General features: G+C 45.2%; 1 protein-coding gene across 8 annotated transcripts in view; it reads left to right on the top strand.

Annotated features, from left to right (window-relative positions):
* Positions 1-26,377, top strand: part of robo2 (roundabout, axon guidance receptor, homolog 2 (Drosophila)) — a 1,173,428-nt gene that overhangs the window by 916,425 nt on the left and 230,626 nt on the right. For all 8 annotated transcript variants that reach the window (XM_034168373.1, XM_034168368.1, XM_034168372.1 and 5 more), the window contains exons 3-4: positions 24,795-24,952; positions 25,302-25,422. In XM_034168373.1, coding sequence (XP_034024264.1) covers positions 24,795-24,952; positions 25,302-25,422 — 279 coding nt within the window. The remainder of the gene's footprint in view (positions 1-24,794; positions 24,953-25,301; positions 25,423-26,377) is intronic.

Below are 26,377 nucleotides of genomic sequence, written 5' to 3'. Positions count from 1 at the left end.
TTTTTGACATGGTGACACACTGTGACTCAGTCTGTTACACCTGAACAGCTGCATGAGAAAAACTGTAGGGTGCTGTATATATTGTATTAACTGTAACACTGCAGGTAAATGAAAAATGAAATATTTAGGTATTGCACGAGAGAACAACAGAACAGTAAAAGAAATAGGTATTCTGTGTGTAGTGAAAGCTTTATGATGGACAAATCACATTAGTCGGTTACTTATTTCATACTCCTATTAACTTTGAACCCCCAAAATGAGTTAATGACGCCCATAAATTCACCCAAAAGCATGTCAAAGTGAAAGGAATCAGAGGGCTGATGGATACTCTGCACTCTGCACACCACAATATAAATGTAGAAGGTCTGCAATGGTGTTTTGAAATGTGTGTGGCTTTGTTAAATGAATTCTGTGTGAATTCATTTTGAAGTCATTCATACCAATCAGTCACACATAATTTGCTGACTAATATGGCTTTGGATCATCTGTCTAGGCTTCTTGGTTGACGAGATATACAAATAAGGTGCTTTCAGACCATATTTTCCTTGTCTTGACTCTTGACCTTTGACTAAACTACTCCAAATTCAAAGGACCTCTCAATATATCTCCAAGTAATATTCCCACAAAGTTGGAAAGAAATTCACTATATACAAACACACACACAATACCTTGCTTTGCTTTGTGCAGGGTAATTATCCACAACTTGTTAACCTTCTGGGGCCGACGCCGTTGTATACGACGGCTGAGAGCAAGCTTTACTATATTATAAATAACCTTTTAATGATATGACATAGAAACTTACTTTTTTTTGCTGAAAAGTTAACTCCGCAGACTTTCAAGCCACCACCCACCATCTTTGTACTCCTCATAGAAGCTGTGTGATGAGTGATGAAGTATGCAATGTGAGTGTCCAATCAGAATTGGTTCACCGACACATGGTTTTCCAAAATCCAGTCGTAGGCCAGATTCACCTCACATGACACACCAAAGATTGTTTTAGGAGTGATGTGTTACTACTTGGCCTGTTTGAATAGCCCCCTGGCTGCTCCAATGCGCCCTGTGCCATTACGCACAGCGAAAGTGAAAGTGAGCAGCCGGAGCAGACGGAGAGCCTCACATACAATCTCACATGCTCAAACAGTGTGTGAGTATCAGGATTGCTCGACTAGTTTTCCTGTGAATGTTACTGGATAAACCTGTGGCAAACTCTCTCGCTCCGGTGTAAAGCACAGTTTACCATATCAGTGGAGCGAGGGGGGAGGGGCCACTCCTCAAACTAAATGAGCCTCGAAGTGTGAATATCGCTTTCAGAGCAGGAGAGAACAAACACACAGTCAAGTTCAGTTTGTGATGTGACCTTTGTGTAATAGCAGACCAAAATTGCTTTGAGATGAAGACAATGCATAGACCATTTTGTATATATTGTTCAAAATGTGCATTTCTGTTTATTGTTTGAACCTTTTTGTTGTAGTCTTTCACACAAGAGCCCAAATTACCTTCATAAAGTGTCAAAACAGTTGTTTATTATAGTTTGCTGTGTGTTTTGAATAAATGTGTGTGGAAAATTATTTTCCGCTTTACTTTTTCCTATTTCTGATTGTAAACCTGTATTACACTTATAAAACACAACTATAGCATATATATTTTGAAAGTACAGGTTGCCCTGAAAAAAGAGACATAAAACTTGATTGTGGGATGCAGGGAGAGCTGTTAACAGCAATAATAAAACATTTATGCCAGGCGAGTGAACTGTCCAAAAAATGCCCTCAGACCCCAGAGGGTTAAACTGAGCTGTTGATAAAGATCCGTTACTCCAGTGTTATTCAGTTCTCAACAAGCACACTCAACCTTGCTTTTAGCACAGTTATACCTTTAATGTTTAAACTGCTTCCTTGTTATATGATCTTGTTTTTGTTCAATAAGGATTAATGCAGTGCTAAACATTTATTTGATTCATTTATTTGATATGCCATGTCGCTGCATCCGCCACTTCATGGGACTACGTTCCTCCCCATGTGGAATCCACCTAGGTAGACATTCTTTGTTCACAAATGTAACCGTCAACCTGCTATCCAGGCAGGTATTATGTGGGTGTCATTAAGAATATAAAAATAAAAAATAAATAAAGCATTGATTTTTAGAAACCAGTACTGATTTTTGCAAAACAACTGATTTGGTTGACTGGGCTGCTCAATTCAACACCCTAAGGATTTGTGGTATCACCCAATAAGTTGTTGGATAACATATGGAGGTATTGTGAGTGCTGTGGGAAGCAGGGACAAAACCTGACTTCATTGTGTGTACCATTGTGTGAAATGTTATGTTTGCTCTGGATTTAAAATGTATGTTTGTTTGTTTTTTTTATGTGTGAATGCCCAATGTGCAAATATGATACAAATAAAAACACATATATGCAAAAAGTTTTTTTTTGTTGTTTGTTTGTTTTTTTGTTTTTGTTTTTTTGGTGGCTTTGTTAAAAGATCCAGTAAAGACTTATTTATTCATTCAGAGGTGTGACAAAGTCACGATCAAGTCACTCTCAAGTCATGAATCAGCAAGTCCCAAGTCAAGTCATGTCATAATGAGCACCATTTGTTTGCAAGCTGACTTGAGACTTGACTTGGGACTTGCAGATTGATGACTTGAGAATGACTTGACAGTGACTTTATCCCACCTCTGGTTTTATTAATCTATTAGTTTGTGATATCATCACTAAATATAGTCGATTTTCATGATGGTATCACAACATTTAGGGTGACACTGTGGGGAGTGGGGGACATTTGGGGTTTTGGTTAAGGTTAGGGTTAAAATTAGTCAGTGACAGGTGACAGCATCATGAAAATGTAATACTATGGCATCACAGAAAAAAAAGTGACTGGGCTGGATAGTCAGTAAGTAAAGTATTATTTTCGTACCACTTTCACTTCGATATGTTGCTTGTTATTGAAATAGTCACGATGGAGGCAGAACTTTTCAGCTGACCATCGTACTTATTTCTTAGAGAGAAGACATGATCATGAGCTCTTTCTCTTTTTGTGAAAGTACTATTACTTTAATCTTTCACTTTTCCTTCCTCACTTTCCCCACGGTGAGCAGAAGGCACACCTGCCCCATCGCAGTGTCTCACTCTGTCTGTCTGTGTTGGAATTGGCAGAAAATCAATCCTTCTTTTTCCTTTACTTCTTCCACCTCCTGGCTCTAAATTGTCCATGCTGGACCGAGCGCAAGCATCCGCACAACATCTTGCCTTATCAGAGCGGGCACAAAGGCCCATGGGCACTCTGCTCCTCAGTAACAGCCAGCTCCAGTTTCAGCATCTGCCAAACTCCCTCAACCAAACGCATTCATGGCCATAGACAAGACAACATACTGAAAGCTGGAGTGGCCACCAGAATCATTTTTGGGGGCAAAATACCTCCTTAATTGTAGCGTCTGTTAATTACAGAGTGCTGTGTGAATGAAGAGACAGAACGAAGGATACGGCGCATCGAGCAGCACATTTAATATGCAAATTTATTCCATTTTAGACACAATTAAGTGATTAGAAAGCTGTCGCTCTCTCCTCTTTTTTCTTCTCCTTGTCCTTACTTGTCTTTTTCTTTGCTTTTCAGCATATTACTGTAATGAAGCCATTACTTCTTCAAGTGAATTTTAATGAGTTTTTAACTAACATTTTAATGAGCTATACATTACCATAAAGCATGGATTAGGCTAAATTGAATTGTGTGTGCTTGTGCGCTTATGTGTGTGTTTGTATTGTAAAGGAAAGAGGTTCATTAAGAGTTAATTATATTGTTTCTCGGGCACGGCACCACTGGTTTCTCCTCTCCGGATTGGCCGGTGTAATCTCCTGCTGTGGTCTTATTGTTGTTACGGTGCTGTCAAGGGGCTTGTTAGACCAAATTAGGGGTGCTGTTTGTAAAATGAGCTTTGAACAGGACTGCTGTTCCAATAAGGATATTTGTTTAGGCTCGTCTACAATCTCCCACGTCGCGAACAGTGTGAGGTGTGAGTTTGATGGAATGCGCACACTTTGTTTGCAGACAGCCACATCTTTTCAGCCCCTCTCCATTTTGACCTTGATCAGTTCTCCTCTCATCATCGCTCGCTGTGCAGTGTCAAGTGTTAAGACTCTGTGGCGCTCTCTCTCCCTCGCGCGGTCCCGACTTCATTCCTCTCTTATTAAAGATGCACACATCATATGATATCGCCAACTACAATTCCCTTCTACTGGTGTATCCTCTGCTGAATGATTCCCATTGCCTTCGCTCTCTTCCACATTTCTTGCATCTTATCTGTGAAAGTGACGGCATTATTTACAAGCCCCAGCTAAGGATTTGGTGATAGGCAGAATGGCAGAGGAGATCGTATCCGGCGTGGCCATGCTCTTATGGAGAAACATCAGATGCACTTGTGTATGGCTTCATCTGCAGAAGAGCATCTGCATTCAGTGCTCAGAGCCAGTCAAAGAGTGCGGATGGAGCAAAATATGACACCTGGGATAAAAAAAAAAGATAGAACTCATAAGCAGGGAGAGAAAATGTAAGAAAAGGAAAGCTGGAGAATGACCTCTGACAATGAGAGAGAATGAGATAGACAGAGAGAGATGGTGATGAGCTGAGCTAACGATGAGCATCTCTGCTCAGCCTCCCCCGAAAGAGGTAAAGCCTTCGGCACCGCCAGCCGCCCATATTTTCACAGCTGTTTCTCCGAGCTGACCTGCAACCCCACAGAGAAGCGATACAGGGATATGCATGAACCTGCTGCTTGCCTGCCTGCTGAGGGGGTAATTTTTGCATCTGGAAGTGGGGGGAGCAGAGGTTAGCTTTGGCCAGGGGGAGGGCAAATGAGCGAGCCACGTCGAGAGAAAAAGGAAGACAAGTCCAGCGTTTTGCCTTACATCATGCACCATTATATAGTGTGGTATTATCCCTTTGCTGCCTTCAGCATCAACAGTAATGCCAAGCATCAGTGACAACACACAGAGTGGATTCTGTATGTTTGTCAAGTGACATATATGTTATTCCTCTGCCTCCTCTAAGGGTGGAATAGAAAATGCTGCCATTGTAAATGGACTCTGCCAGATGAAGTGCAAAAAGCACTCGAATGAAATGATATTATAGCTCCAAGCTACATCTTTGCAGCTTTTCCACTTTGTGTGTGTGTGTGTGTGTGTGTGTGTGTGTGTGTGTGTGTGTGTGTGTGTGTGTGTGTGTGTGTGTGTGTGTGTGTGTGTGTGTGTGTGCGTGTGTGTGTTGTCTAATCAGTGTGTGGCTAGAAGGTGGTGGGCCTGGGTGCTATGATGTGGCCAAAAGGCTTCGAGCTGTTGTGATCTCTCTGTGTGTTTCTCAGCCCGTGACCCAGGAGAGCATTTGTGAAAGCACCAAAATCCTTCTTACACTGACAAATAGTGAAAAGAAACATATGAAACATACAACTGTTTACATATACTTCAACTAAAACAACTAAAATGCTCAGTTTTCCCCAAATGTACATGTTCCATTTGATCAAACAACGGGTTGTTACAAATAATCAGAGATGGGACAAAGTCATCATCAAGTCACTCTCAAGTCATGAATCAGCAAGTCCAACATTAAGTCTCGAGTCATAATGACCACCAATTGTTTGCAAGCTGACTTGAGACTTGACTTGTGACTTGTAGATTGATGACTTGAAAATGACATGACAGTGACTTTGTTCCACCTTGGCTAATAATAATTATTACAATATTTACTTATAGAAGCCATTCCTAAAAAAATCAAGCACTAAAACAAAATAAACTAAGACAATAAAAGGATAAACACCAGTAATAAAAAGTACATGACAACAATTAACAAGATCTCAAACAGCTGATTATACAGAAAAAAGGTGCAACCTCTACTCCAGACTGACTTACCCTCAGGATTCTAATCCAATTACATTTTTTCTGCAAATCTAATTGGTTAATCATGTGAGATTTCAGACCGTATAATATTGGGGTAACGGTGGCAAAATATGTGACCGTTTCACATTTGGATGGATGCATTACATGACCGGTGTTCTGACAAGATGTCATTCCTGTCTACAGGCCAGCCCTCCGTGCAGAATTGGCGGGACGCGGAACTGTCGATTTATGCGATGAGACACACAATTCAAGAGAACACTGGCTGCGCGCGCTGCTACGCAGATGTCATAATGACAGTGTTAGCTGAGAGCGAGAAAAAGTCACTTACGGATGCCGCCGCCAAAATGGGTGAATTTAAGCTACCAAATGAAAGTACTGATGTGGATTCTGACACAGAATTACTGTTTCACATTCGATGGATTTGATGGCTTTTCACATTTGATGGATTGCTCCATGCCCTGGCCGCTGCCTCGATGGTAAGCCTCGCTGACCAAATTATCTACAGAAAAATAAACCAGTCAAACGATGGAATTGGATCAGAATTGGAATGAGCTATTAATAAATATTCATTATGCCGCATCGCCGATAAAGCTCAATCTGTGACCGTATAACCAGCATGAACGTCTGCAAATCATCAGACACAACAGGGTTATTCCCTAAATATAACATATTTCCATATAAAAATCTTTTAAAATTAAAATTAGATTTAAGTGGCATAAATAGGAAGTGTGTTTATTTTTGAAACAGAAGGTTCCCAGTTCAAGACCACCTGTCTACATTTTACACGTAATGTGGAGTTGTGTCAGGAAGGGCATCTGATAGACAGCTTGCAACAAATCAACATGTGGATCTATAAAGACCCTATCTAGCAGGATTTGTGAAACTGATGGCATCTTGGCATAGAACCAGCATCTTCTTGCATTTAAGAACTGAACAAAATATGTGAAGAATTAAGCCAACTCTTCCAGAGCACAATTTTAAATGTCTATTCATCAGGTTTCTCTTTGAGAGCCTTCTAGAAAAGACTCATGGTATGATGAGCAACTGTACAAAAGTACAAATTGCTGGATACAATATCTAATTTACATTATTGAGAAAGGAGGGTCAAATTAGCAAATCAGCAGGAATTAATAAACCTTTGTTCTAAAGGTCCAATAAAATTTCAGGATCATAAATAAGGAAATAATAAAGGAGTTGGAGGCATCAGATAGACGTGTGACATGATCCACATCAATTAGGTTATAAAAAAAATATACTCGTACCTCATATGGGGATGGAGGAGGTTCAGTTCTACAATAGCATGTCCTGAAAGGGTGTTGAACAAGAGGAAGTCATTGTTCCAAAATTATATCAAAAAGCAAGAGAAAACTTTTCATTTGATCACCAGGGCTATAGCTGTGCTTTTTTTTTTTTTTTAAAAATGCCAATCCCTTTCCTAGGATTGTGTGGTTCTGCTGGACATTTAGTGCAAATGTTCATTAATTTCTGGGTGTTAATTGGGCCATCCTCCTTCATGATGGGCAGTTTATGCAGCAATCAATCACACCATTGGGACCATCTTGCCACCAAAACAGCTCTGACCTGTCGAGGCACGGACCCCACTAGGCATCTGAAATTGTGCTGTGGTATCTGACATCAGGATGTCAGCAGATCCTTGAATTCCTGTAAGTTGCAAGGTGGGGCTAACATGGATGAGACTTATTTGTCCATCACATCACCCATAACCCTGTTGCACGTTCTCCAGTTTTGCTTTCTTTGACCACTTTTGGCAGTAACTGACCGCTACAGACAAGGAAATTACCACAAGATCTGCAGTTTTGGAGATGCTCTGGCCCATTCACAGTTGTCAAAGTCACTCAGATCTTTGTGTCTTCAATTTTCCTCCTTCCATCAACATCAACTTCAAGGCCAAAATGTTATCTTGCTACCTAATTTAGCCCATAGTGCCACTGTAATGAGATAATCAATGTTATTCACTTCATCTCTCAGTGGTCACAGTGTTATGGCTGAACGCTGTATGGTCCTAAGCTTCTTATTTTTTTGTCCAATAACTTGATCAGTCACTCATGGTGTCATTAATTGTATTTGGTGGCTCCTAAGAAGGAACCTGACTTCTAGAGATCCAGTATCATGCTCCAGAAGCTTTTTCTTAATTCTTTTTATGTTCTTTTTTACCGCTGTGAAAAGCAATAAGGCACTGATTTTTCAAATAGGCCCTTAAATAGAACAAGAGGTTCTCTAATTAATCCAGAATTATGCCAATTAGAGTTGAGGAGTACAGCATTTGTAGAAGTCCAAGCAAACACCCACGTTTCATCTGCCTGCTCGAGATAGTTGCTTTTTAAAGGTGGATATGGACTGGTTGTCTGTCTGAGTGGTCTCCATCCAGGACCAAAGGCCTACTGTAGTAGTATGGACACAGTGACATGTGTCCATACGTGCCCCGGCACATGATACCAGACTTGACCTGACGATGCCAATTAGTCATTCAGAACTGACCTCTTGAGTAAATAAGTTTGACATTCAAAACAGAAGAAGACCCACTGGTGGATAAAATGAAATGCTTAGTTTTTAGGAGAGTGAGACTGAACCTTTTTCTGAGCCAAGGTGTATATTATACAAATAATGAATGTTTATGAGTTTAGTGGTAAGAATATTTAGCCTCGTTGAAAGAATAAAATACTTGTTGTTGGGAAAGGGTTGTAACACGGACCCGCAACAGGGGGCGCAAATGAACGGACAATGGATAAGACAAAGAGTAACAATTTAATGTTGTGAAACGCACAACTAAATACAGACACAGATAATGCCAATTGTACACAAGGTGATGTGCGGGCAGGCTCGAAGATAGGAGACCTCTGGCGATCGGAGAGCCGGGACCCACACAGCTTCCACCACCAACGGCCTGAAGAACACCAGAGCCGCCAAGTCCTGAGTCCCCAGGTGGTCACCGTCTTCTGTTGCAGACCCTGGTACTGCTGGCAGAAGATGACAAAACAGTTATGTTGAGTGTGTATCCACACACCCAGTAATCCTTCTTCTACAGGTCTTCACGGAGGGAAAACCTCCACCTCCGATACAGAATCACCCGTGCAGCTCCTGACAGTTGCTCCTTGGATGGAGTGAGAGGCGAAGACATCGCAGACTCTCACTGCACGCCAATCCAATTACAGACTTCAGGAATACGGCTGCACACAGAACAATAATTAGTCTTCAGAAAGTATGAAATGCAGAGAATTACCTTCGACGGTAGTTGATTTCTCGGCGAGGAGGTGGAGTAATGATCCGGCTTTTGTAGAGATGGTAGTGATTGGTGACAGCTGGTGTAAACGAGTGACAGCTGTCACTCTCTGTCTCGGCGCCCTCTCATGCTTGAAGCCCGCACTCCAAGCAGGGCGCCGACTGGTGGTGGTGGGCCAGCAGTACCTCCTCTTCAGCGGCCCACTCAACACTTGTTCCATTGAAAGAATAAAAAAAAAAAAAATTCATTTGTTTTATGTAATGACTAAAATAGATCCTTGTCATTTGATATTTTATTAATTTAGAAACAACATAAAAGGGACTTACATTGTGGTGTTCGTCACTGGTGCTCAACTCAGTTAGGTAGTTCAAAAATAATTCTGACGATGTAGTCCGTGATGCCGTGCACTGATTTTGTGTACTTCCTCATTCCAGTGAAAAATCACATCAGAAATGTGTCCAGCTTTTCTTCATCCTCTTCATCCTAACAGCTGTTCGTGCCTTCAATTTCAATTTCAATTTATTAATTTATATAGCGCCAACTCACAACAAAGTCACCCCAAGGCGCTTCACACAATTCACAACAATGCAAATTAATCTAAAATCTAAATTAAAAGCAAGAAAAGCACAATAAAAAGATAAAACACAGAAGAATAAAAGGAAATTACAAAGCAAACACAAAAAAATTTAATTAATGATAAGACAGTCTAAAAAAGTGGGTCTTCAGTCTTGATTTAAAAGTCTCCACCGTGTCAGACTGTCGAATAACAGCAGGTAGATCGTTCCGAAGAGTCGGACCACGGTAGGAGAAGGCTCTATACCCCACAGACTTCTTGTTCATCCTTGGAACACACAGAAGCCCTGCGCCCTGCAAACGCAAGGGTGTCGCAGGTACGTAGGGCTTAACGCAAGTCCGCCAGGTAAGAAGGTGCCAGTCCATGAACAATTTTATAAACCAACAATAAAACTTTAAAATCCGATCTGGCAGAAACTGGTAGCCAATGAAGGGATGCCAGAATGGGAGTAATGTGGTCAAACCTTCTACTTTGTGTCAAAAGTCTGGCAGCAGCATTCTGTACCAACTGAAGTCCTCGAATGCTAGACTGCGGCAAGCCAGAAAATAAAACATTACAATAATCCAGTCTGGAAGAAATAAACGCAAGTCTCAGCATCAGCCATAGACAGGATGGGACAAATCTTTGCCACATTTCGCAGATGAAAGAAGGCAGTCCTCGTAATGTCTCTAATGTGGGGACCAAAAGACAACGTAGGTTCGAAAAGTACTCCAAGATTGCTCACTTTGTCCGCCTTCAGACAACTTACAGTGTAGTGGATTTGTTTTTGTTTTTGTGTGTGTGTGTGTGTGTGTGTGTGTATGTGTGTATTAGAAGAATTAGCACAGTCAATTAGCTCATTCAAATCATCGTCCGTCAGCAAAATACACTCCACCATGTTTAGCTAAATGTCGCCCCCACTGCTGTGTGCGTGGGCGAGGTTCACAGTGTGCAATGGTACAAAACATATGGAACCAAATTGCATGGAACCAAATTTGCATGCTAAATACAACACAACACAAATCAGATGAATAATTCATGTCACATGATATACAAAGCACCAATCAAGCGACAAGGATCCACTCAGCCATTATTTATGTACACTCAACAAAAATATAAAATCAACACTTTTGGTTTTGCTCCTATTTTGTATGAGATGAACTGTTTTCTAACACTTATCTGAGTGTGTAGGCTGGGACGCTTCAGTCAAGGATCTCCCACTAATCTTACCGACAAGCAGTCTCACCCTCCACTGAGTAATATCTTGGGTGGGAGAACAGGATGCGCTGTATAGAATAGCGCTCCTCACCCTGTCCTCGTGTCTGGCCCTCCGTTGTGATGCCGAGTTATTGCATCACAGTGTTTTTTTTTTCAGTGTTCCGCAGTAAGAACACACAGGTAGACCTCCTTAATGCTTGCTGACACTTTCCCTGCATATGTAGCAAGAGCTGTGTTACACCGCAACTGTGCCTCTTTTGTGTTTTATTCTGGCAAAGAACTCTGCTCTCAATCCCTCAGCTGTTTTGCAGCACAAGTTGCGACCTGACTCGCACTGCTTTTAAGTTTGAGGTGTTGATACTGTGCCAGAAAACAGCTGCGCATTCACCAAGCTTTGCCCCCGCTGTCTGACACTCCTTCACTCGGCTCTGCGTGCTCCTCTGATATTTCAGAAATAAATAAATAAAGTATGAAGTCAGATTTACATTTTTCCAGACGCAGTTTTTTTTTTTTTTTTTTTTTTTTTTTGCTTGAAGCCCGATTGACAGATGTAGCCAACAGAGGGGAGTAGATGTAAAAATATATAAATATTAATAAGCAGTAAGCAAGATTGCAGTTTGGAGCTCGTTCAAACTCCATGGGAGGTGAGATGTTTTCAGAGAAAGAACATTTGAGTGTTTCAGGGGGATAAAAATGCAATTACTTCACGTCTGTCTGCTGATTCAAGCTTGAATGCCTGTAGGGCCTCAGAGAGGGAGCTCAGAGTTCAGTTTTTAACACTGAAACCAGAGACCATTTGAGATACATATGAATACCACATGTACTTTATGAAGATTAATCAAGCGTACACTAATATTTCCCTTTTAAAATCTTGATTTTTCTTGCTCACCCTGTTTGAACTTCACATTTACGTACACCTAGAAGTTGATGTGTGTAGATCTACTGGAGCCATTCAAGACACTGATCACGGGTGTTTCACTACTGGACGTGCAAACCTGTCTGGATCAGTGCCCCTTGCTATACTTAGTCTCTCCATCACACAGCAAGTTGGGGTGCACACCTTCACCTTTGCTTACCTCTTCTTACAGTCTGATGGATGTGAACTGCAAAATAATCCTGATATCAAGCTTGGAAGCTGTCATCATGGTTTGTGCTACTACACTGCAGATCAGTTTGACACCACAAGATGAGTAATGTTTTATGATAGCCTCCATGTGTTCAGCATAATGTTGCTCTTCCATGCTGACCATACAATATCAAATTTATGTCACAAAAGCAATCACTCTTCTACTATGTAGGATTGTGCTAATACCCTGTTTCTCCAATATATGATCGTATATGATCAATGTATGGTGTAATCCAGGGGTTCTTAATCCGGTCCTCAAGTATCCCTAAACCTGCACATTTATCATCACTCCCTGCTCTGCCAAAAGCCGATTTGCTAATTCAGGTCTCTTTTAGGAGTTGATTGGCTGTGCCCCTGAATTTGGTCGCCGCACTGCCGCACAGCTCGTCATGCCAATGTGTCCTGCTTTGTCCCGCTGGACACCACACACAGTTTATGACAAATTTACTCATTGGCACGCAAGATTGCATGGCAGTGCCTGGATCAAATTCGTGCAAGTGTCAAGGTGGCTTAAATCCTGTATAGGCCTTGAGGCCTCTTGGCACCAGTACGTATCTATTAATGTCATTGTGTGATGTGGATGAGAATCTATAATTCCCCCTTTACAGGATGCCAGTCTGATGCAAATTGCTTCCCCTTCCAAGGCTGGTATCCATTTACAATGGAATGGACTGGGACAATGCAGATTAAGTGTCTTACCTTAGAACACAGATAGGTAGCATAAGTGGGAACCAAACCCAGGTCAACATATTGGCTGGCCAGCTCCTTATCCCCTGGCACGAGTTGAAGTGACCTTTCCCTGCTTGCACCGATTTGTGCTAAGCAGCATGCCAAGGCGCATATGGGCGGTGTTGAGGCACTGCTTGGGGGTTTTACACCAAACACAGCCAAGTGTAAGAGCTGCTTAATCACCTCAATGCCACCTGGATGGGCACATCCTTCTCCTTATGTCTAAGCTTTCCTCATCCCACCATCCCCACTTTGCAGCTTCTCACATCCATCTCCTGATTTCCCCATTTGCCATTCTAACCATACAGTCACTGCAGATAGTGGAGGCAACCTCCACCGAGACGGATTTCCGACATTGATTCTCAGCTCTGTCTGAAGACCATCTCCAACTGCCCTGACTGCAGCAAACTACTTCTGCTCTCCTTCCAATTACTCCACCCAAAACAATCAATTTATTAAGTTAACCTTCCCAAGGATGTTGTCCATGCTAGAGAATTAAAAGGAGGTTTACACAAATTAGATTTTAACAGTAAACTCACCCACATATTTTGATCTGAGGCTTTCTACGTGTGTTGTCTTCCATTGTCTTCTGCACATGTTATTTCTGGAAAGTCAAATGTTAAGCTGAGGTGATGGCTCATGTTATTTGAAGAGTGTGTATGCTTAAACCTTCGGAGGCTGACCTTGATTGTGGTGGCCTAGCTGTTAGGATTGGATAGTGTACCTAAGTGTATTTGGATTGCTTCTCCCATCATTTACTTAGTAAATTAATCCCTTCTAACTGTTGTCTCAGTATTAGGAAGCCACAAACCATCACACAGAGTATAATCCCTTCAGCAGTAATGTGTTATCTGTTTGCTTGCTTGATTATTCTAACCTCAGCAAGTGGCTACTGTATATATTGCAGTTATTGATGCATGCATTTTTTTTTATTATCATTTTGATTGTGCGTGCGGCTTGTGGTTAGTTTCTCAGTTTGTATAGATTGCAGCGTAGGGATGCACCTACTGTGACTTATGTGTTTAGGTTGGATTGGACACCGTGGCAGACGCGCCATAACGTTGTGCACAATGTGTGTTTCGGTTTTCACCGGCCTGTTTCAAATGAAATTGGTTCTGACACAACCCCATGGGTGCCATCACCATTGAATGGAAAGGAGCAATTAAATCCACCACCATGCTGAAAACAGGCTGTATATGGACCAAACAAAGCAATGATTTTAGCAGTAGGAATTATGTTTGTGATGCAAATACTGACAGCCCAGCGGTGGTAGCTGTTACGGCCACCGTGGCAGAGGGGTCCACCACTTGGAGCGGGCTAATTACCTTAGCTCTATAGATTAGAGGGCAGTCCTACATGAGAAACAAAGCCCCATGCACCACCACCCACTGCCCCTTTTCTCTCCTCTGTATTCTCTCCTATTACCCCTGTGTAAAGGTTTCATTTGAATTCATGTCACACAAAAGTCCCACTCCGGACCCCTGTGCATACCCGGGATAATTGGGTTGAAAGCTTCCTCTGTTCCTCTGCCTTGCTTTCCCTTGGTCTAAATAAATAAATAAAAAGACAATGGCTGTGCAGCTTTCCGTAGAGAGAGTAAGAAAAGCGAATGAAGAGATGTGAGAGGCCTGCAGCGCCGGGACCCGTTATCCTCTCTTATAATCCCGGCCCACTCTCCCGAGTGCCATATGGAATTTACATAAGGACCTGTGGTGCCGCCCTTAATTTAGCCCTCCTCGAGTATCTTCAAACATCCTTCGACAAGCTGATTCCTTTTATCCATCAGATGAATCCTGTGTCCTTTGCTGCTGCGCGGTCGAACACACTGCTGAGGCTGAAATTGCTGAAGCGCTGTTCCGCAGATTTTTTAAATCAGATGAAGAAAGATCTGTTTGCAGAGAGATATTGAGCGAAAGTGACCTTTAAATGTTTTTTATATGATGACATTACTTATTTTTTTCTATCCAGTCATGAATAGGGAAGCTGTATGTTACACATTGTTTATTACACTCTGAATGCTTTTCCTCTTGAAGGTTTCATTTATTATAGTAGTTAGTCTGTGCCATCAAAGGAGGTTATCTTTTCAGTCGCATCCGTTGTATTGTTTGCAAGGATAGTCATCATTGAATGAATTTAATTTCAGTAAACTAAGGCCCAGCTTTTAACTCAGTGCTGCTGAATATCAGGAGTATTTTGGCCGACTTTCAGAAAAGGCCATGTGACTATTTGTCCTCACAGTTGTGCACAGTAGAACAGTACACACCATAGTGTTGTGTGGGCCGCTGAAGAGGAGGTACTGCTGGCCCACCACCACCAGATGGCGCCCTGCTTGGAGTGCGGGCTCCAAGCACGAGAGGGCGTAGGAGCCGCTGGAGGTGACAGCTGTCACCTATCAACACCAGCTGTCACCCATCACCACCACTACAAACACCGGACTGCAACTCCACCTCCTCGCTGAGAAATCTTCTACCATACAGGTAATTACTTCTCTGCTGAACCTTAATTCGAGTATTAGTCTGATCTCTTTTTGCAGCCGTTTTCCTGGGACGGATACCCTGTCTGCTGAGTTGGCGTTTGGTGTGGACTGCGACGGCTTCGCCTCCCACCCCACCCAGATAAGTGGTTATCTCAGGAGTTGCACGAGTGTGTGATTGGAGGTGGAGGTTCTCCCTCCTAACTGTGTAGAGACTGTGGGATTACTGAGTGTGCGAACTCACACTCATCCAGAACTGTTTCTGTTTTCTGCCAGCAGTACCGGGTCTGACTGCTGAAGACAGTGGCCACCTGGGGCGCAGGGCTTGGCGGCTCCGGTGTTCTTCGGGTCCGTTGGTGGTGGGGGCTGTGTGGGATCCGGCTCTTCTCGCACCGGACGTCTCCTATCTTCGAGCCTGCCACACGTCACCTTTTGTCGGATTGATATAACGCATATTTGTATCTGTCTGTACTACGTTGTGCACCTTCACAACATTAAATTGTTACTTTTTGGCTATTCCATTGTCCCTTCATTAACGCCCCCTGTTGTGGGTCCGTGTCACGACACTTCCCCAACAGGATTTCTCGGCCAGCGTCATGGATCCTGAGGGGCGTCAACTCGAGCCTGAACGGCCAATGGAAGAGCAAGGTGCACAGGCGCCAGCAGGAGGCGTGTTAGGGGAGCTGCAGCAAATACTGACCGCTTTCACTGCTCGGTTGGATCTGGTAACCGAGCAGAACGTTATCCTCAATCGGAGGATGGAGGCTCTCACCGCCAGGGTGGAGGCGCGCGATCAAGGCGCTACTGCAGCACCTCCTCCTGCTGGTCCTTTGTCAGACACAAACATTCCACTGGTCGTTCAACGACCCCCCCCCACCATCCCCTGAAGCAAACATAAGCCCTCCGGAGCCTTACGGAGGTTGTGTCGAGACGTGCGCGGACTTCCTAATGCAGTGCTCGCTCGTCTTTGCACAGCGTCCCATCATGTACGCGTCAGACGCTAGCCGGGTGGCTTATGTTGTTAATTTGCTTCGAGGAGAGGCACGCGCCTGGGCTACGGCGCTCTGGGAGCAGAACTCACGGCTCCTAATGTCATACGCTGGGTTTGTAAGGGAGTTCAAACAGGTTTTTGATCAACCCAACAGAGGCGAGACCGCTTCGAGATGCTACTGTCAATGCGACAGGGGCGCCGGAGTGCAGCCGAGTATGCAGTCGACTTCCGCATCGCGGCTGCGAGGTCTGGCTGGAATACCGTTGCACTCCGCGCCGCCTTCATAAACGGGCTGTCTCCGGTCCTGAAGGAGCACCTGCTGGCTAAGGAGGAACCGCTGGATTTTGACGGGCTTGTCGACCTGGTTATACGCTTAGACAACCGGTTAGAGGAACACCGTCGGGAGCAGGGCGGGGGGCGTGACCGGGCACGGGCCGTCCCTCTTCCTTCCAGGTCCGAAAGGGTGCCGTCGTCCCCACGCTCCACAGCCAGAGGGCCCCGTGTGGCTACAGCTCCCCCTGCTGACGAAGCTATGGACACGAGCAGGGCCAAAATGAAATCAAAGGACAGACAAAGGAGGCAGGCCCACGGGGAGTGTTTTTTCTGTGGGTCTAGTGGTCACATACAGAGGAACTGTCCCAAACGGTCAAACTACAACGCCCGTCCTTAGAAACTGGGCTAAGGGTGGGCCATAACACGCATGCGGGGGAACCCCGAAAATTAGCACAAATCCCAGTCACAATCCTTTGTGAGGATTTAACCCTTCACGCCCCAGCACTTGTAGACACGGGGTCGGAAGGGAATCTGCTGGACAGCAGATGGGCAAAGGAAGTAGGGCTCCCTCTGGTGGCTCTGCCTTCCCCTGTGAAGGTACGAGCACTAGATGGCACTCTTCTTCCATTAATCACACACCAGACACAGCCAGTGACTTTGGTGGTGTCTGGGAATCACAGGGAGGAGATTGTGTTTTATGTAACACCTTCTACCTCCCGAGTGATTTTGGGTTTTCAATGGGTGTTGAAACACAATCCCCGGATTGATTGGCCGTCTGGGGTTGTGACGCAGTGGAGCGAAACCTGCCACCGGGAGTGTTTAGGATCCTCGGTTCCACCCGGTGAGACAGCTAAGGAGGAGGTCAAAGTCCCCCCCAATCTGACGGCGGTGCCTTGTGAGTACCACGATCTTGCTGACATCTTCAGCAAAGATCTGGCACTCGCCCTTCCCCCGCACCGACCGTACGATTGCACCATCGATTTGATTCCGGGCGCTGAGTAGCCGTCCAGCAGGCTGTACAACCTCTCACGTCCGGAACACGAATCAATGGAGACCTACATCCGGGACTCCTCAGCTGCCGGGTTGATCCGGAACTCTACCTCCCCGATGGGTGCGGGTTTCTTTTTTGTGGGTAAGAAGGACGGCGGACTCCATCCATGCATCGATTACAGAGGGCTGAACGAGATCACGGTTCACAACCGATACCCGTTACCTCTGTTGGATTCGGTGTTCACGCCCCTCCATGGAGCCCAAATATTCACTAAACGTGATCTTAGGAATGCGTACCACCTGGTTCGGATCCGGAAGGGAGACGAGTGGAAGACGGCATTTAACACCCCCTTAGGTCACTTTGAGTACCTGGTCATGCCGTTCGGCCTCACAAACGCCCCCGCGACGTTCCAAGCATTGGTTAATGACGTCTTGTGGGACTTCCTGCACCGGTTTGTCTTCGTGTATCTAGACGACATCCTCATCTTTTCTCCAGACCCTGAGACTCATGTCAAGCATGTACGTCAGGTCCTACAGCGGTTGTTGGAGAACCGGCTGTTTGTGAAGGGCGAGAAGTGCGAGTTCCACCGCACTTCTTTGTCCTTCCTGGGGTTCATAATCTCCTCCAACTCCGTCGCCCCTGATCCGGCCAAGGTTGCGGCGGTGAGAGATTGGCCCCACCCAACAAGCCGTAGGAAGCTGCAACAGTTCCTCGGTTTTGCGAACTTCTACAGGAGGTTCATTAAGGGCTACAGTCAGGTAGTTAGCCCCCTGACAGCCCTGACCTCCACAAAAGTACCCTTCACCTGGTCAGATCGGTGCGAAGCCGCGTTTAGGGAGTTGAAACGCTGGTTCTCGACTGCACAGTTCTGGTGCAGCCCGATCCTACTCGCCAGTTCACAGTGGAAGTGGATGCCTCTGACTCAGGGATAGGAGCCGTACTGTCCCAGAGCGGGGAGTCCGATAAGGTCCTCCACCCTTGTGCCTATTTTTCCCGCAGGTTGACCCCGGCTGAGAGGAATTATGACGTTGGCAATCGGGAACTCTTGGCGGTGAAGGAGGCTCTTGAGGAGTGGAGACACCTGTTGGAGGGCGCGACGGTGCCCTTCACGGTTTACACGGACCATCGGAACCTGGAGTACATCCAGACCGCCAAGCGGTTGAACCCCAGGCAAGCCCGCTGGTCACTGTTCTTCGGGCGCTTTGACTTCCAGATTATATACCGCCCCGGGACCAAGAACCAACGGTCGGATGCACTGTCCCGGGTGCATGAAGAGGAAGCCAAGGCCGAGCTGTCAGACCCCCCAGAGACCATCATCCCCGAGTCCACTGTCGTGGCCACTCTCACCTGGGACGTGGAGAAGACCGTCCGGGAGGCCCTGACACGGAACCCAGACCCGGGAACCGGCCTGAAGAACAAGATGTACGTCCCACCAGAGGCCAGAGCTGCGGTTTTGGACTTCTGTCATGGGTCCAAACTCTCCTGTCATCCCGGAGTGCGCAGGACCATGGCAGTAGTCCAGCAGCGCTTCTGGTGGGCATCTATGGAAGCCGACGTCTGGGACTACGTCCAGGCCTGCACCACCTGTGCCAGGGGCAAGGTGGACCACAAGAGGACCTCAGGACTCCTCCGACCCCTACCGGTGCCTCATCGCCCCTGGTCCCACATCGGCCTGGACTTTGTCACGGGCCTCCCACCGTCCCAGGGCAACACCACCATCTTAACCATAGTGGACCGGTTCTCCAAGGCGGCCCACTTCATGGCCCTCCCGAAGCTCCCTACGGCCCAGGAGACAGCAGACCTCCTGGTCCACCACGTGGTGCGTCTGCATGGGATACCAGCGGACATCATCTCAGACCGTGGCCCTCAGTTCTCCTCTCAGGTCTGGAGGAGTTTCTGCAAGGAACTGGGGGCCACCGTGAGTCTCTCGTCCGGGTATCACCCTCAGACGAACGGACAGGCAGAGCGGGCCAACCAGGAGTTGGAGCAGGCCCTCCAACTCCTGGCACCCGACGGCCTGATTCACCCATCTGGCCTGGATCGAGTACGCCCACAACAGCCAAGTGTCGTCTGCCACCGGCCTCTCCCCGTTTGAGGTGTGTCTGGGGTACCAGCCCCCATTGTTTCCGCTTGTGGAGGGAGAGGTCGGTGTGCCCTCGGTCCAGACCCACCCGACGGGTGTGGCGGACCGCCCGTTCTGCCCTGTTGAAGGCCCGGACGAGGGCCAAGGCCCATGCAGACCGCCGGCATTCCCCGGCCCCTGCATACCAGCCCGGGCAGGAGGTATGGTTGTCAACAAAGGACATCCCGCTCCAAGTGAACTCCCATAAACTGAAAGATAGGTATATCGGACCATTTCCCATCACCAAGGTCCTCAGCCCGGCCGCAGTGAAGCTGAAGCTGCCAGCTTCACTGCGGATACACCCCGTTTTTCATGTGTCAAGACTCAAGCCCTGCCATACCTCACCACTGTGTGCCCCGGGACCAGCGCCGCCTCCTGCCCGGATCATCGACGGGGAGCCCACGTGGACGGTACGCCGGCTCCTGGATGTCCGTCGAAAGGGCCGGGGGTTCCAGTATCTGGTGGACTGGGAGGGGTATGGCCCCGAGGAACGCTCCTGGGTGAAAAGGAGCTTCATCCTGGACCCGGCCCTCCTGGCCGACTTCTACGCCCGGCACCTGGATAAACCTGGTCTGGCGCCAGGAGGCGCCCGTTGAGGGGGGGGTCCTGTTGTGTGGGCTGCTGAAGAGGAGGTACTGCTGGCCCACCACCACCAGATGGCGCCCTGCTTGGAGTGCGGGCTCCAAGCACAAGAGGGCGTCGGAGCCGCTGGAGGTGAAAGCTGTCACGTATCAACACCAGCTGTCACCCATCACCACCACTACAAAGACCGGACTGCAACTCCACCTCCTCGCCGAGAAATCTTCTACCATACAGGTAATTACTTCTCTGCTGAACCTTAATTCGCGTATTAGTCTGATCTCTTTTTGCAGCCGTTTTCCTGGGACGGATACCCTGTCTGCTGAGTTGGCGTTTGGTGTGGACTGCGATGGCTTTGCCTCCCACCCCACCCAGATAAGTGGTTATCTCAGGAGCTGCACGAGTGTGTGATTGGAGGTGGAGGTTCTCCCTCCTAACTGTGTACAGACTGTGCGATTACTGAGTGTGCAAACTCACACTCATCCAGAACTGTTTCTGTTTTCTGCCAGCAGTACCGGGTCTGACTGCTGAAGACAGTGGCCACCTGGGGCACAGGGCTTGGCGGCTCCGGTGTTCTTCGGGTCTGTTGGTGGTGGGGGCTGTGTGGGATCCGGCTCTTCTCGCACCGGACGTCTCCTATCTTCGAGCCTGCCACACGTCACTTTTTGTCAGATTGATATAACGCATATTTGTATCTGTCTGTACTACGTTGTGCACCTTCACAACATTAAATTGTTACTTTTTGGCTATTCCATTGTCCCTTCATTAACGCCCCCCGAGTCACGACACTTCCCCAACACATAGAAGCTTGGAGGGGGAAGTTTTCAACCTTTGAACCTATCCTAGCATAGTGCAGTTAGGACTGGGACATACAGCACAGTATGAAACTGTTTTGGGTCCTGGATGGAAACCATCCAAGCTCACAACAGGTCCATCCCCACCTCCCGAAAGTCACCATCTGTCTGCCATAGTGGTGAAACGTAGGTATACCTTTGACCTTGCCTCCAGCAGGACCTACTACATAATGCAAATGCACAAAGAAACACACTACATCGGCACAATGTCATAGTGACAGAGCATTCCATTATGTATAGTGATAATCATATTGTGGGGTTTGTTTAAATTGTATCATTTTTACCCGAGTCCATCAAATATGGCCATCGGGTATTGCGAAGGCAGACTCTTGAAATTCACAGGAAAAATTCTTGGGATACAGTCCTTGAACAAGTTCAAAGATGGTTAACCTTGATGTATTTTAAGAGGTTAAAAAGTCACATGGTGTTTCAATCTGATTTGTTTTGTCTTTGAGTGACGCGGGTGACAGCCAATCACAGTAGAGCTACACCGTGATGTCAGTCGCTGATCTCTTCAAAACCGCTTTATTTTGTGTGTTTATATACATGTTTGTCATATATTCTGTTAAAGCTAGCAAGAAATAACCACTTCTAAAACTAAAAACGCTGATTTTGTAACCTGATAACACCTTTGGAGTGATTTATAAGATAATTAGCAGATGTTAGCATGCATGCTAAGATCCGCTAATGTCTGCTAACTCAAAGCTAACTTGCTATGGGTTAAATTTGTCTTATTAAGACCTGCAGATGGACAGATGTCATTAAAAAGTAAATAGTGTTTATGATTGATTGATTGATTGATTGATTGACAGAGGGGGTTTATTAAACATGAACAAATTGTATCTAAGACAATAGGATCTTAATAATTAATTAAAGAACTGTAAATTATAAAGAACACAATGCTCATACTGCCGAGGGTATTTTAGCCTTGTGTTATTTTTTTTAAATATTATAATTCCATTAAAACTCAGCTACTATGTGGGTGAAATAATCATCTCTTGTAGAAGAAAGGAATTATTTATAAAATATATAAATAGGAAACAACATCAATGATAATTTAAACGTATTTTCTTTAGAGTTAAACATTCATAACAGATTACTTTCTGGATAATTAGTGTGAGTAACAATGTAATTGTAATATGCATTATCCATATGCTATAATGCAATAGCATATGGATAATGCATATCTTGGAGTTAGTATATTGTTCCACCTCTAGTTATAGCTGACTTTACCTCACAGTGCAAGTGATACTCCTCATGTGGGTCTCCATGAGTAACCACTGGCTTGACGCAAAGTTATTCTAGCTGTACCCAAGGATCCTCCAAAGAGGCCGATTACCAAAGACATACAGTTTTTCTCTTTGATGACTGATAAGTGTCCAAGTTTCACAACCACACAGTAAGACAAGACAGAAAGCACACAGACACTAAAGACTTGGAGCTTTGTTCTCATGTAAAGACACTGGAATCACCAAACATCTCTATCCAAACATCTCTGTCTCTATCTCTTCTCATGCCTCTCTCAATCTCAAAGACTGAGGACGCACAGTCATGTATGTCCTTGCCAAGATAAGTGACTCTAGTATAGTCTTTTTTTTATTATAAAATGAAAGCAATTACTTGGACTTCTTATCTGTTAAAATTTGTCTGCATTTCTCAACATCCCTCCATCTGCTCCATTATTTTATTGTGAACCCCATCATCTTAACTGCAGCGATAAAAAACAACCAATCAGCAATTTTGACGTGCAACACAGATGCCACGCTGTTTGGAGGGCTGCATGCCTGCAGGTTAAAAAGCCTCTGTTGGCATGATTACCCATAATTCCTTTCTTCACCATGGACACAGGTGACACAGTTGTGCAGCAACACAGAAGTAAAACTTGTTGTAAAGTTCATAGTTGAGGTCTGAGCATAAAAAACCCATTTCATTTTGCACAAGGTCTAGATGCAGAGTCAAGAAATGTACTTTTACTTATTTATTTTCATGAGGCATGGCATAGTAATACAACTGTTTGTCATGAATGTTACGCTGATGTTTGCTGAAGGTGTTGGGTCTGACCTTGAATAGAGAATTAGACCAGTATTTCCCAATCCTGGTCCTCTGGACCCATAGTGCTGCACATTTTCCATTTGTCCCTGATCTACTCAGACCATGTCAGCTCATTCAGGTGTGTTCAGCCAGTCAACAATTGGTTTTCCAATGGAACACACCTGATTTGACTAATTATGTAAGGGAGTGAAGCGCTAAGCAGCACCATGAAAGGTCCCTTCTCTCACTGGGAGGTGAGTGGCAGGTGACAGCTGACCTTGACTGCCAGCTGAGGTTCCCCAAGGAGATCACCATAACACATTTACGGCCAGATATTGTGCTTTGACACGTCCTCCAGAACAGTTATCATGACAAACCCAACTGTTCCATGGGAAGAGGAGATGGAAGTTGGCTCTGAGAGAAAATTATGCAGAAATGTCAGCCACATGCTCACAAGCTGGGTAGAGAGCATTCACATGATCATCCATTGAGTGGTTCTTGAAATTTCTCAGAATCACAGATCCCTAAAAGAGGAGAGCTCTCTAGCAAGGAAGGGAGCTTCTGGCTCTGCCTACAAAGGAAAGATAAGGCACGGTGAGAGTTTCCTAGGGAAGGCTGCAGGCTGTATGTCCCGTTGCTGCTTCACCATCCAGAGATCTTCTTGTATTAAAGAAGTGAAACATAAGTAAGGGGTTGCTCCTGGCTGACAGCCCTGTGGATTGCACAATGGCACCATCGGAAGTGCGACAGGGAGAAATGTCCAGGAGGTGGAATGACCTTTGCTTCCATCTGGAGTTGGAGCAGGAAGAATTGGACAATGCTATGGGACCTGAGGACCAGGATTGTAAAACATTGCAGTAGACCTTATTATTTCAAGAGGTATCTGCATAATATAAATGGGTGGAGCTAGGATATTTAGAAATGCTTTGTTACATTGTGGAAGAGGGCCACATTTACACCCTGTATTCAGTGCCTCCATAGTTGACTGTTTCAGGTGTATTTTATGGTTGTGTTACTGAGGAGAAACTAGCTAATCTGGTAGACTAGGTTGTTCATTAACCAAAAAGTCTCTGGATCAAACATGAGTGACTCCTCTCATGTTTCCCAAATGTCCTTGAGCAACATACTGAAAAACCAATACTGCTCCCGGTGTACATGTAAGGTGTGTTAATGTGATCGTAATTTGAATATCCTTTGGATGAAAGTGTAAATATTGTAAGGTTGTGTGTTTGTGCCTGACAGCAGTGTTGCCTGTATGATAATGAACTGGTGTTGTGTGTTTGAATAATGCAGGCTAGGAGGCTATCTCTGTGATAAAAGCCCTACCTGAGGGTGATTAGATACAAGGCCACAGTTGTTTTGGAGACCACCCACTACGTTTTTGTGTGTGTGCATGTCTTTGTGTGTGCGTGCACATGCCAGCCAAATGAAGCAGTACTGCACCCCTTTGAGCTCTCACATGTGAATGACACAAAGCTTCAGGCCATTCTGTCTCTGTTTGTTCTGCTACCTCCACAGGGACCTCCATTAGCTCCAATTAGCTTTCACTTGTGCTTGCCTAGTCGGATGAAGCCACCCATCCCATTTCAATCGCTGGGATGAATGCACACGTGCTCGTGTTGTGTTGTATGCACAGCTTAATTTTTGAAATGTGATTAAATATGCATAGAATTAAATTCAACATTTTGGTTCTCATCTGTGGCCCATTCTCTTCTGTTTCCTTCTGCAGTGCTGCGAGATGACTTCAGACAAAACCCTACGGACGTGGTGGTGGCAGCAGGCGAGCCAGCGATCCTTGAGTGTGTTCCTCCCAGAGGTCACCCTGAACCCACGATTTACTGGAAGAAGGACAAAGTACACATCGACGATAAGGATGACAGGGTCACAGTGAGTACTTTTACTGTCCATTTTAATAAATAACCTCATTAGGATTAATTCCAGTTAAAGTTTGCTGTGTAGAGTGTCTGTTTCTCCTGACTGGATGGTTCCCACTAACAGGGATTGGGGTACAGTGCACAGCTGTGGTGTTTTCAGCTTGAGTTGCTACTCAGCACAATTGGCAGAATGGGTGCATTGATGAGGCTGTATGCCTTTGGTGCCACATTTATGACTCCTAATGGCTTGACACGAGTTGTTGTTCTCAAGGAAGCAAAAACCAGTAGAACAGTGGGAGAATATTTATGATGTTGTGTGTATAAAGCTGAGAATTCTTCTGTTTTCTTTTTGCTTTTTCCAGATTCGAGGGGGCAAGCTAATGATCTCCAACACAAGAAAAAGTGATGCTGGCATGTACATCTGTGTGGGCACCAACATGGTCGGAGAAAGAGACAGCGAGACAGCACAAGTCACTGTATTTGGTAAGCTTCAAAGTAACCCCACTATAAAAAAACAAAAAAAAAACAAAAAGCAAAACCCACAAGTTCAAAATGTGCTGCTATCAGGACACGGTCTGTCCCAAACGTACTACCAGTCTATTATTTTCCAAAATACTGCTTTTAAAGAGCAATGGCGCCTTATTTCCTTCAAAGCTCTCCCTTTGGGGACTCACACACTTCTCCCAGCATCCCTTCCACTTTTAAAAACAGTCTACACAGACTTCTTTTGTGGTCTCCGTCAGATGCCTACTTCTGATAAAGATCAGAAATAGGCATCTGATGTAGAGTTTGGAATCACATGAAGGTTGGAGTAAGAACTGGGAAATGCCATATTTCTGATCGGCATCAATGGAGTCACTGACTTCCTAATCGCAGTCTTTATTACTGCAACTCTAATCTTCATCCGCTGGTTGTGTTTTCAACAAAAAGCCATTGTGAAGATGGGTCTGCTTACCAATGGTTTATTCATTCATTTTCTGACACTTATGTTGGACCAGGTTACAGTGACAGCAGACCAAGCAGGTCAGCCCATGCTTGCCTATCTTTGGCCAAGTTCTCCAACTCTTGCTAAGGGATTCCAAAGTGTTCCCAAGCCAGCTGGGATAATAAATACACCAATTAGCCATAACATTTTGACCACATGCTTAACATTAGGTCCCCCTTTTGCCACCAGAACAGCACTAACCCATAGAAGCATGGACTCCACTTGTTCTCTGAAGGTGTGCACCAAACACTAGCAGCAGAGTCTTTAAATCCTGTAAGTTCTGAGGTGAGGCCTCTATGTATTAGACTTATTTGTGCAGCACATCCCATATAACCCTATTCTACCATATCTCACGGCATGTCGTGATTCAGCAGTACGAAATATACATTAATCTATTGGTTTGTGATATCGTCACAAAAAGCGCCACATTTTCGTAACAGCAGCACAAATTCA

Source organism: Thalassophryne amazonica, chromosome 4, assembly GCF_902500255.1.
Source record: "Thalassophryne amazonica chromosome 4, fThaAma1.1, whole genome shotgun sequence".
NCBI lineage: Eukaryota > Metazoa > Chordata > Actinopteri > Batrachoidiformes > Batrachoididae > Thalassophryne > Thalassophryne amazonica.
The sequence above is the reverse complement of the archived record's forward strand: the minus strand, read 5'-3'. Positions and strand labels throughout refer to the sequence as shown.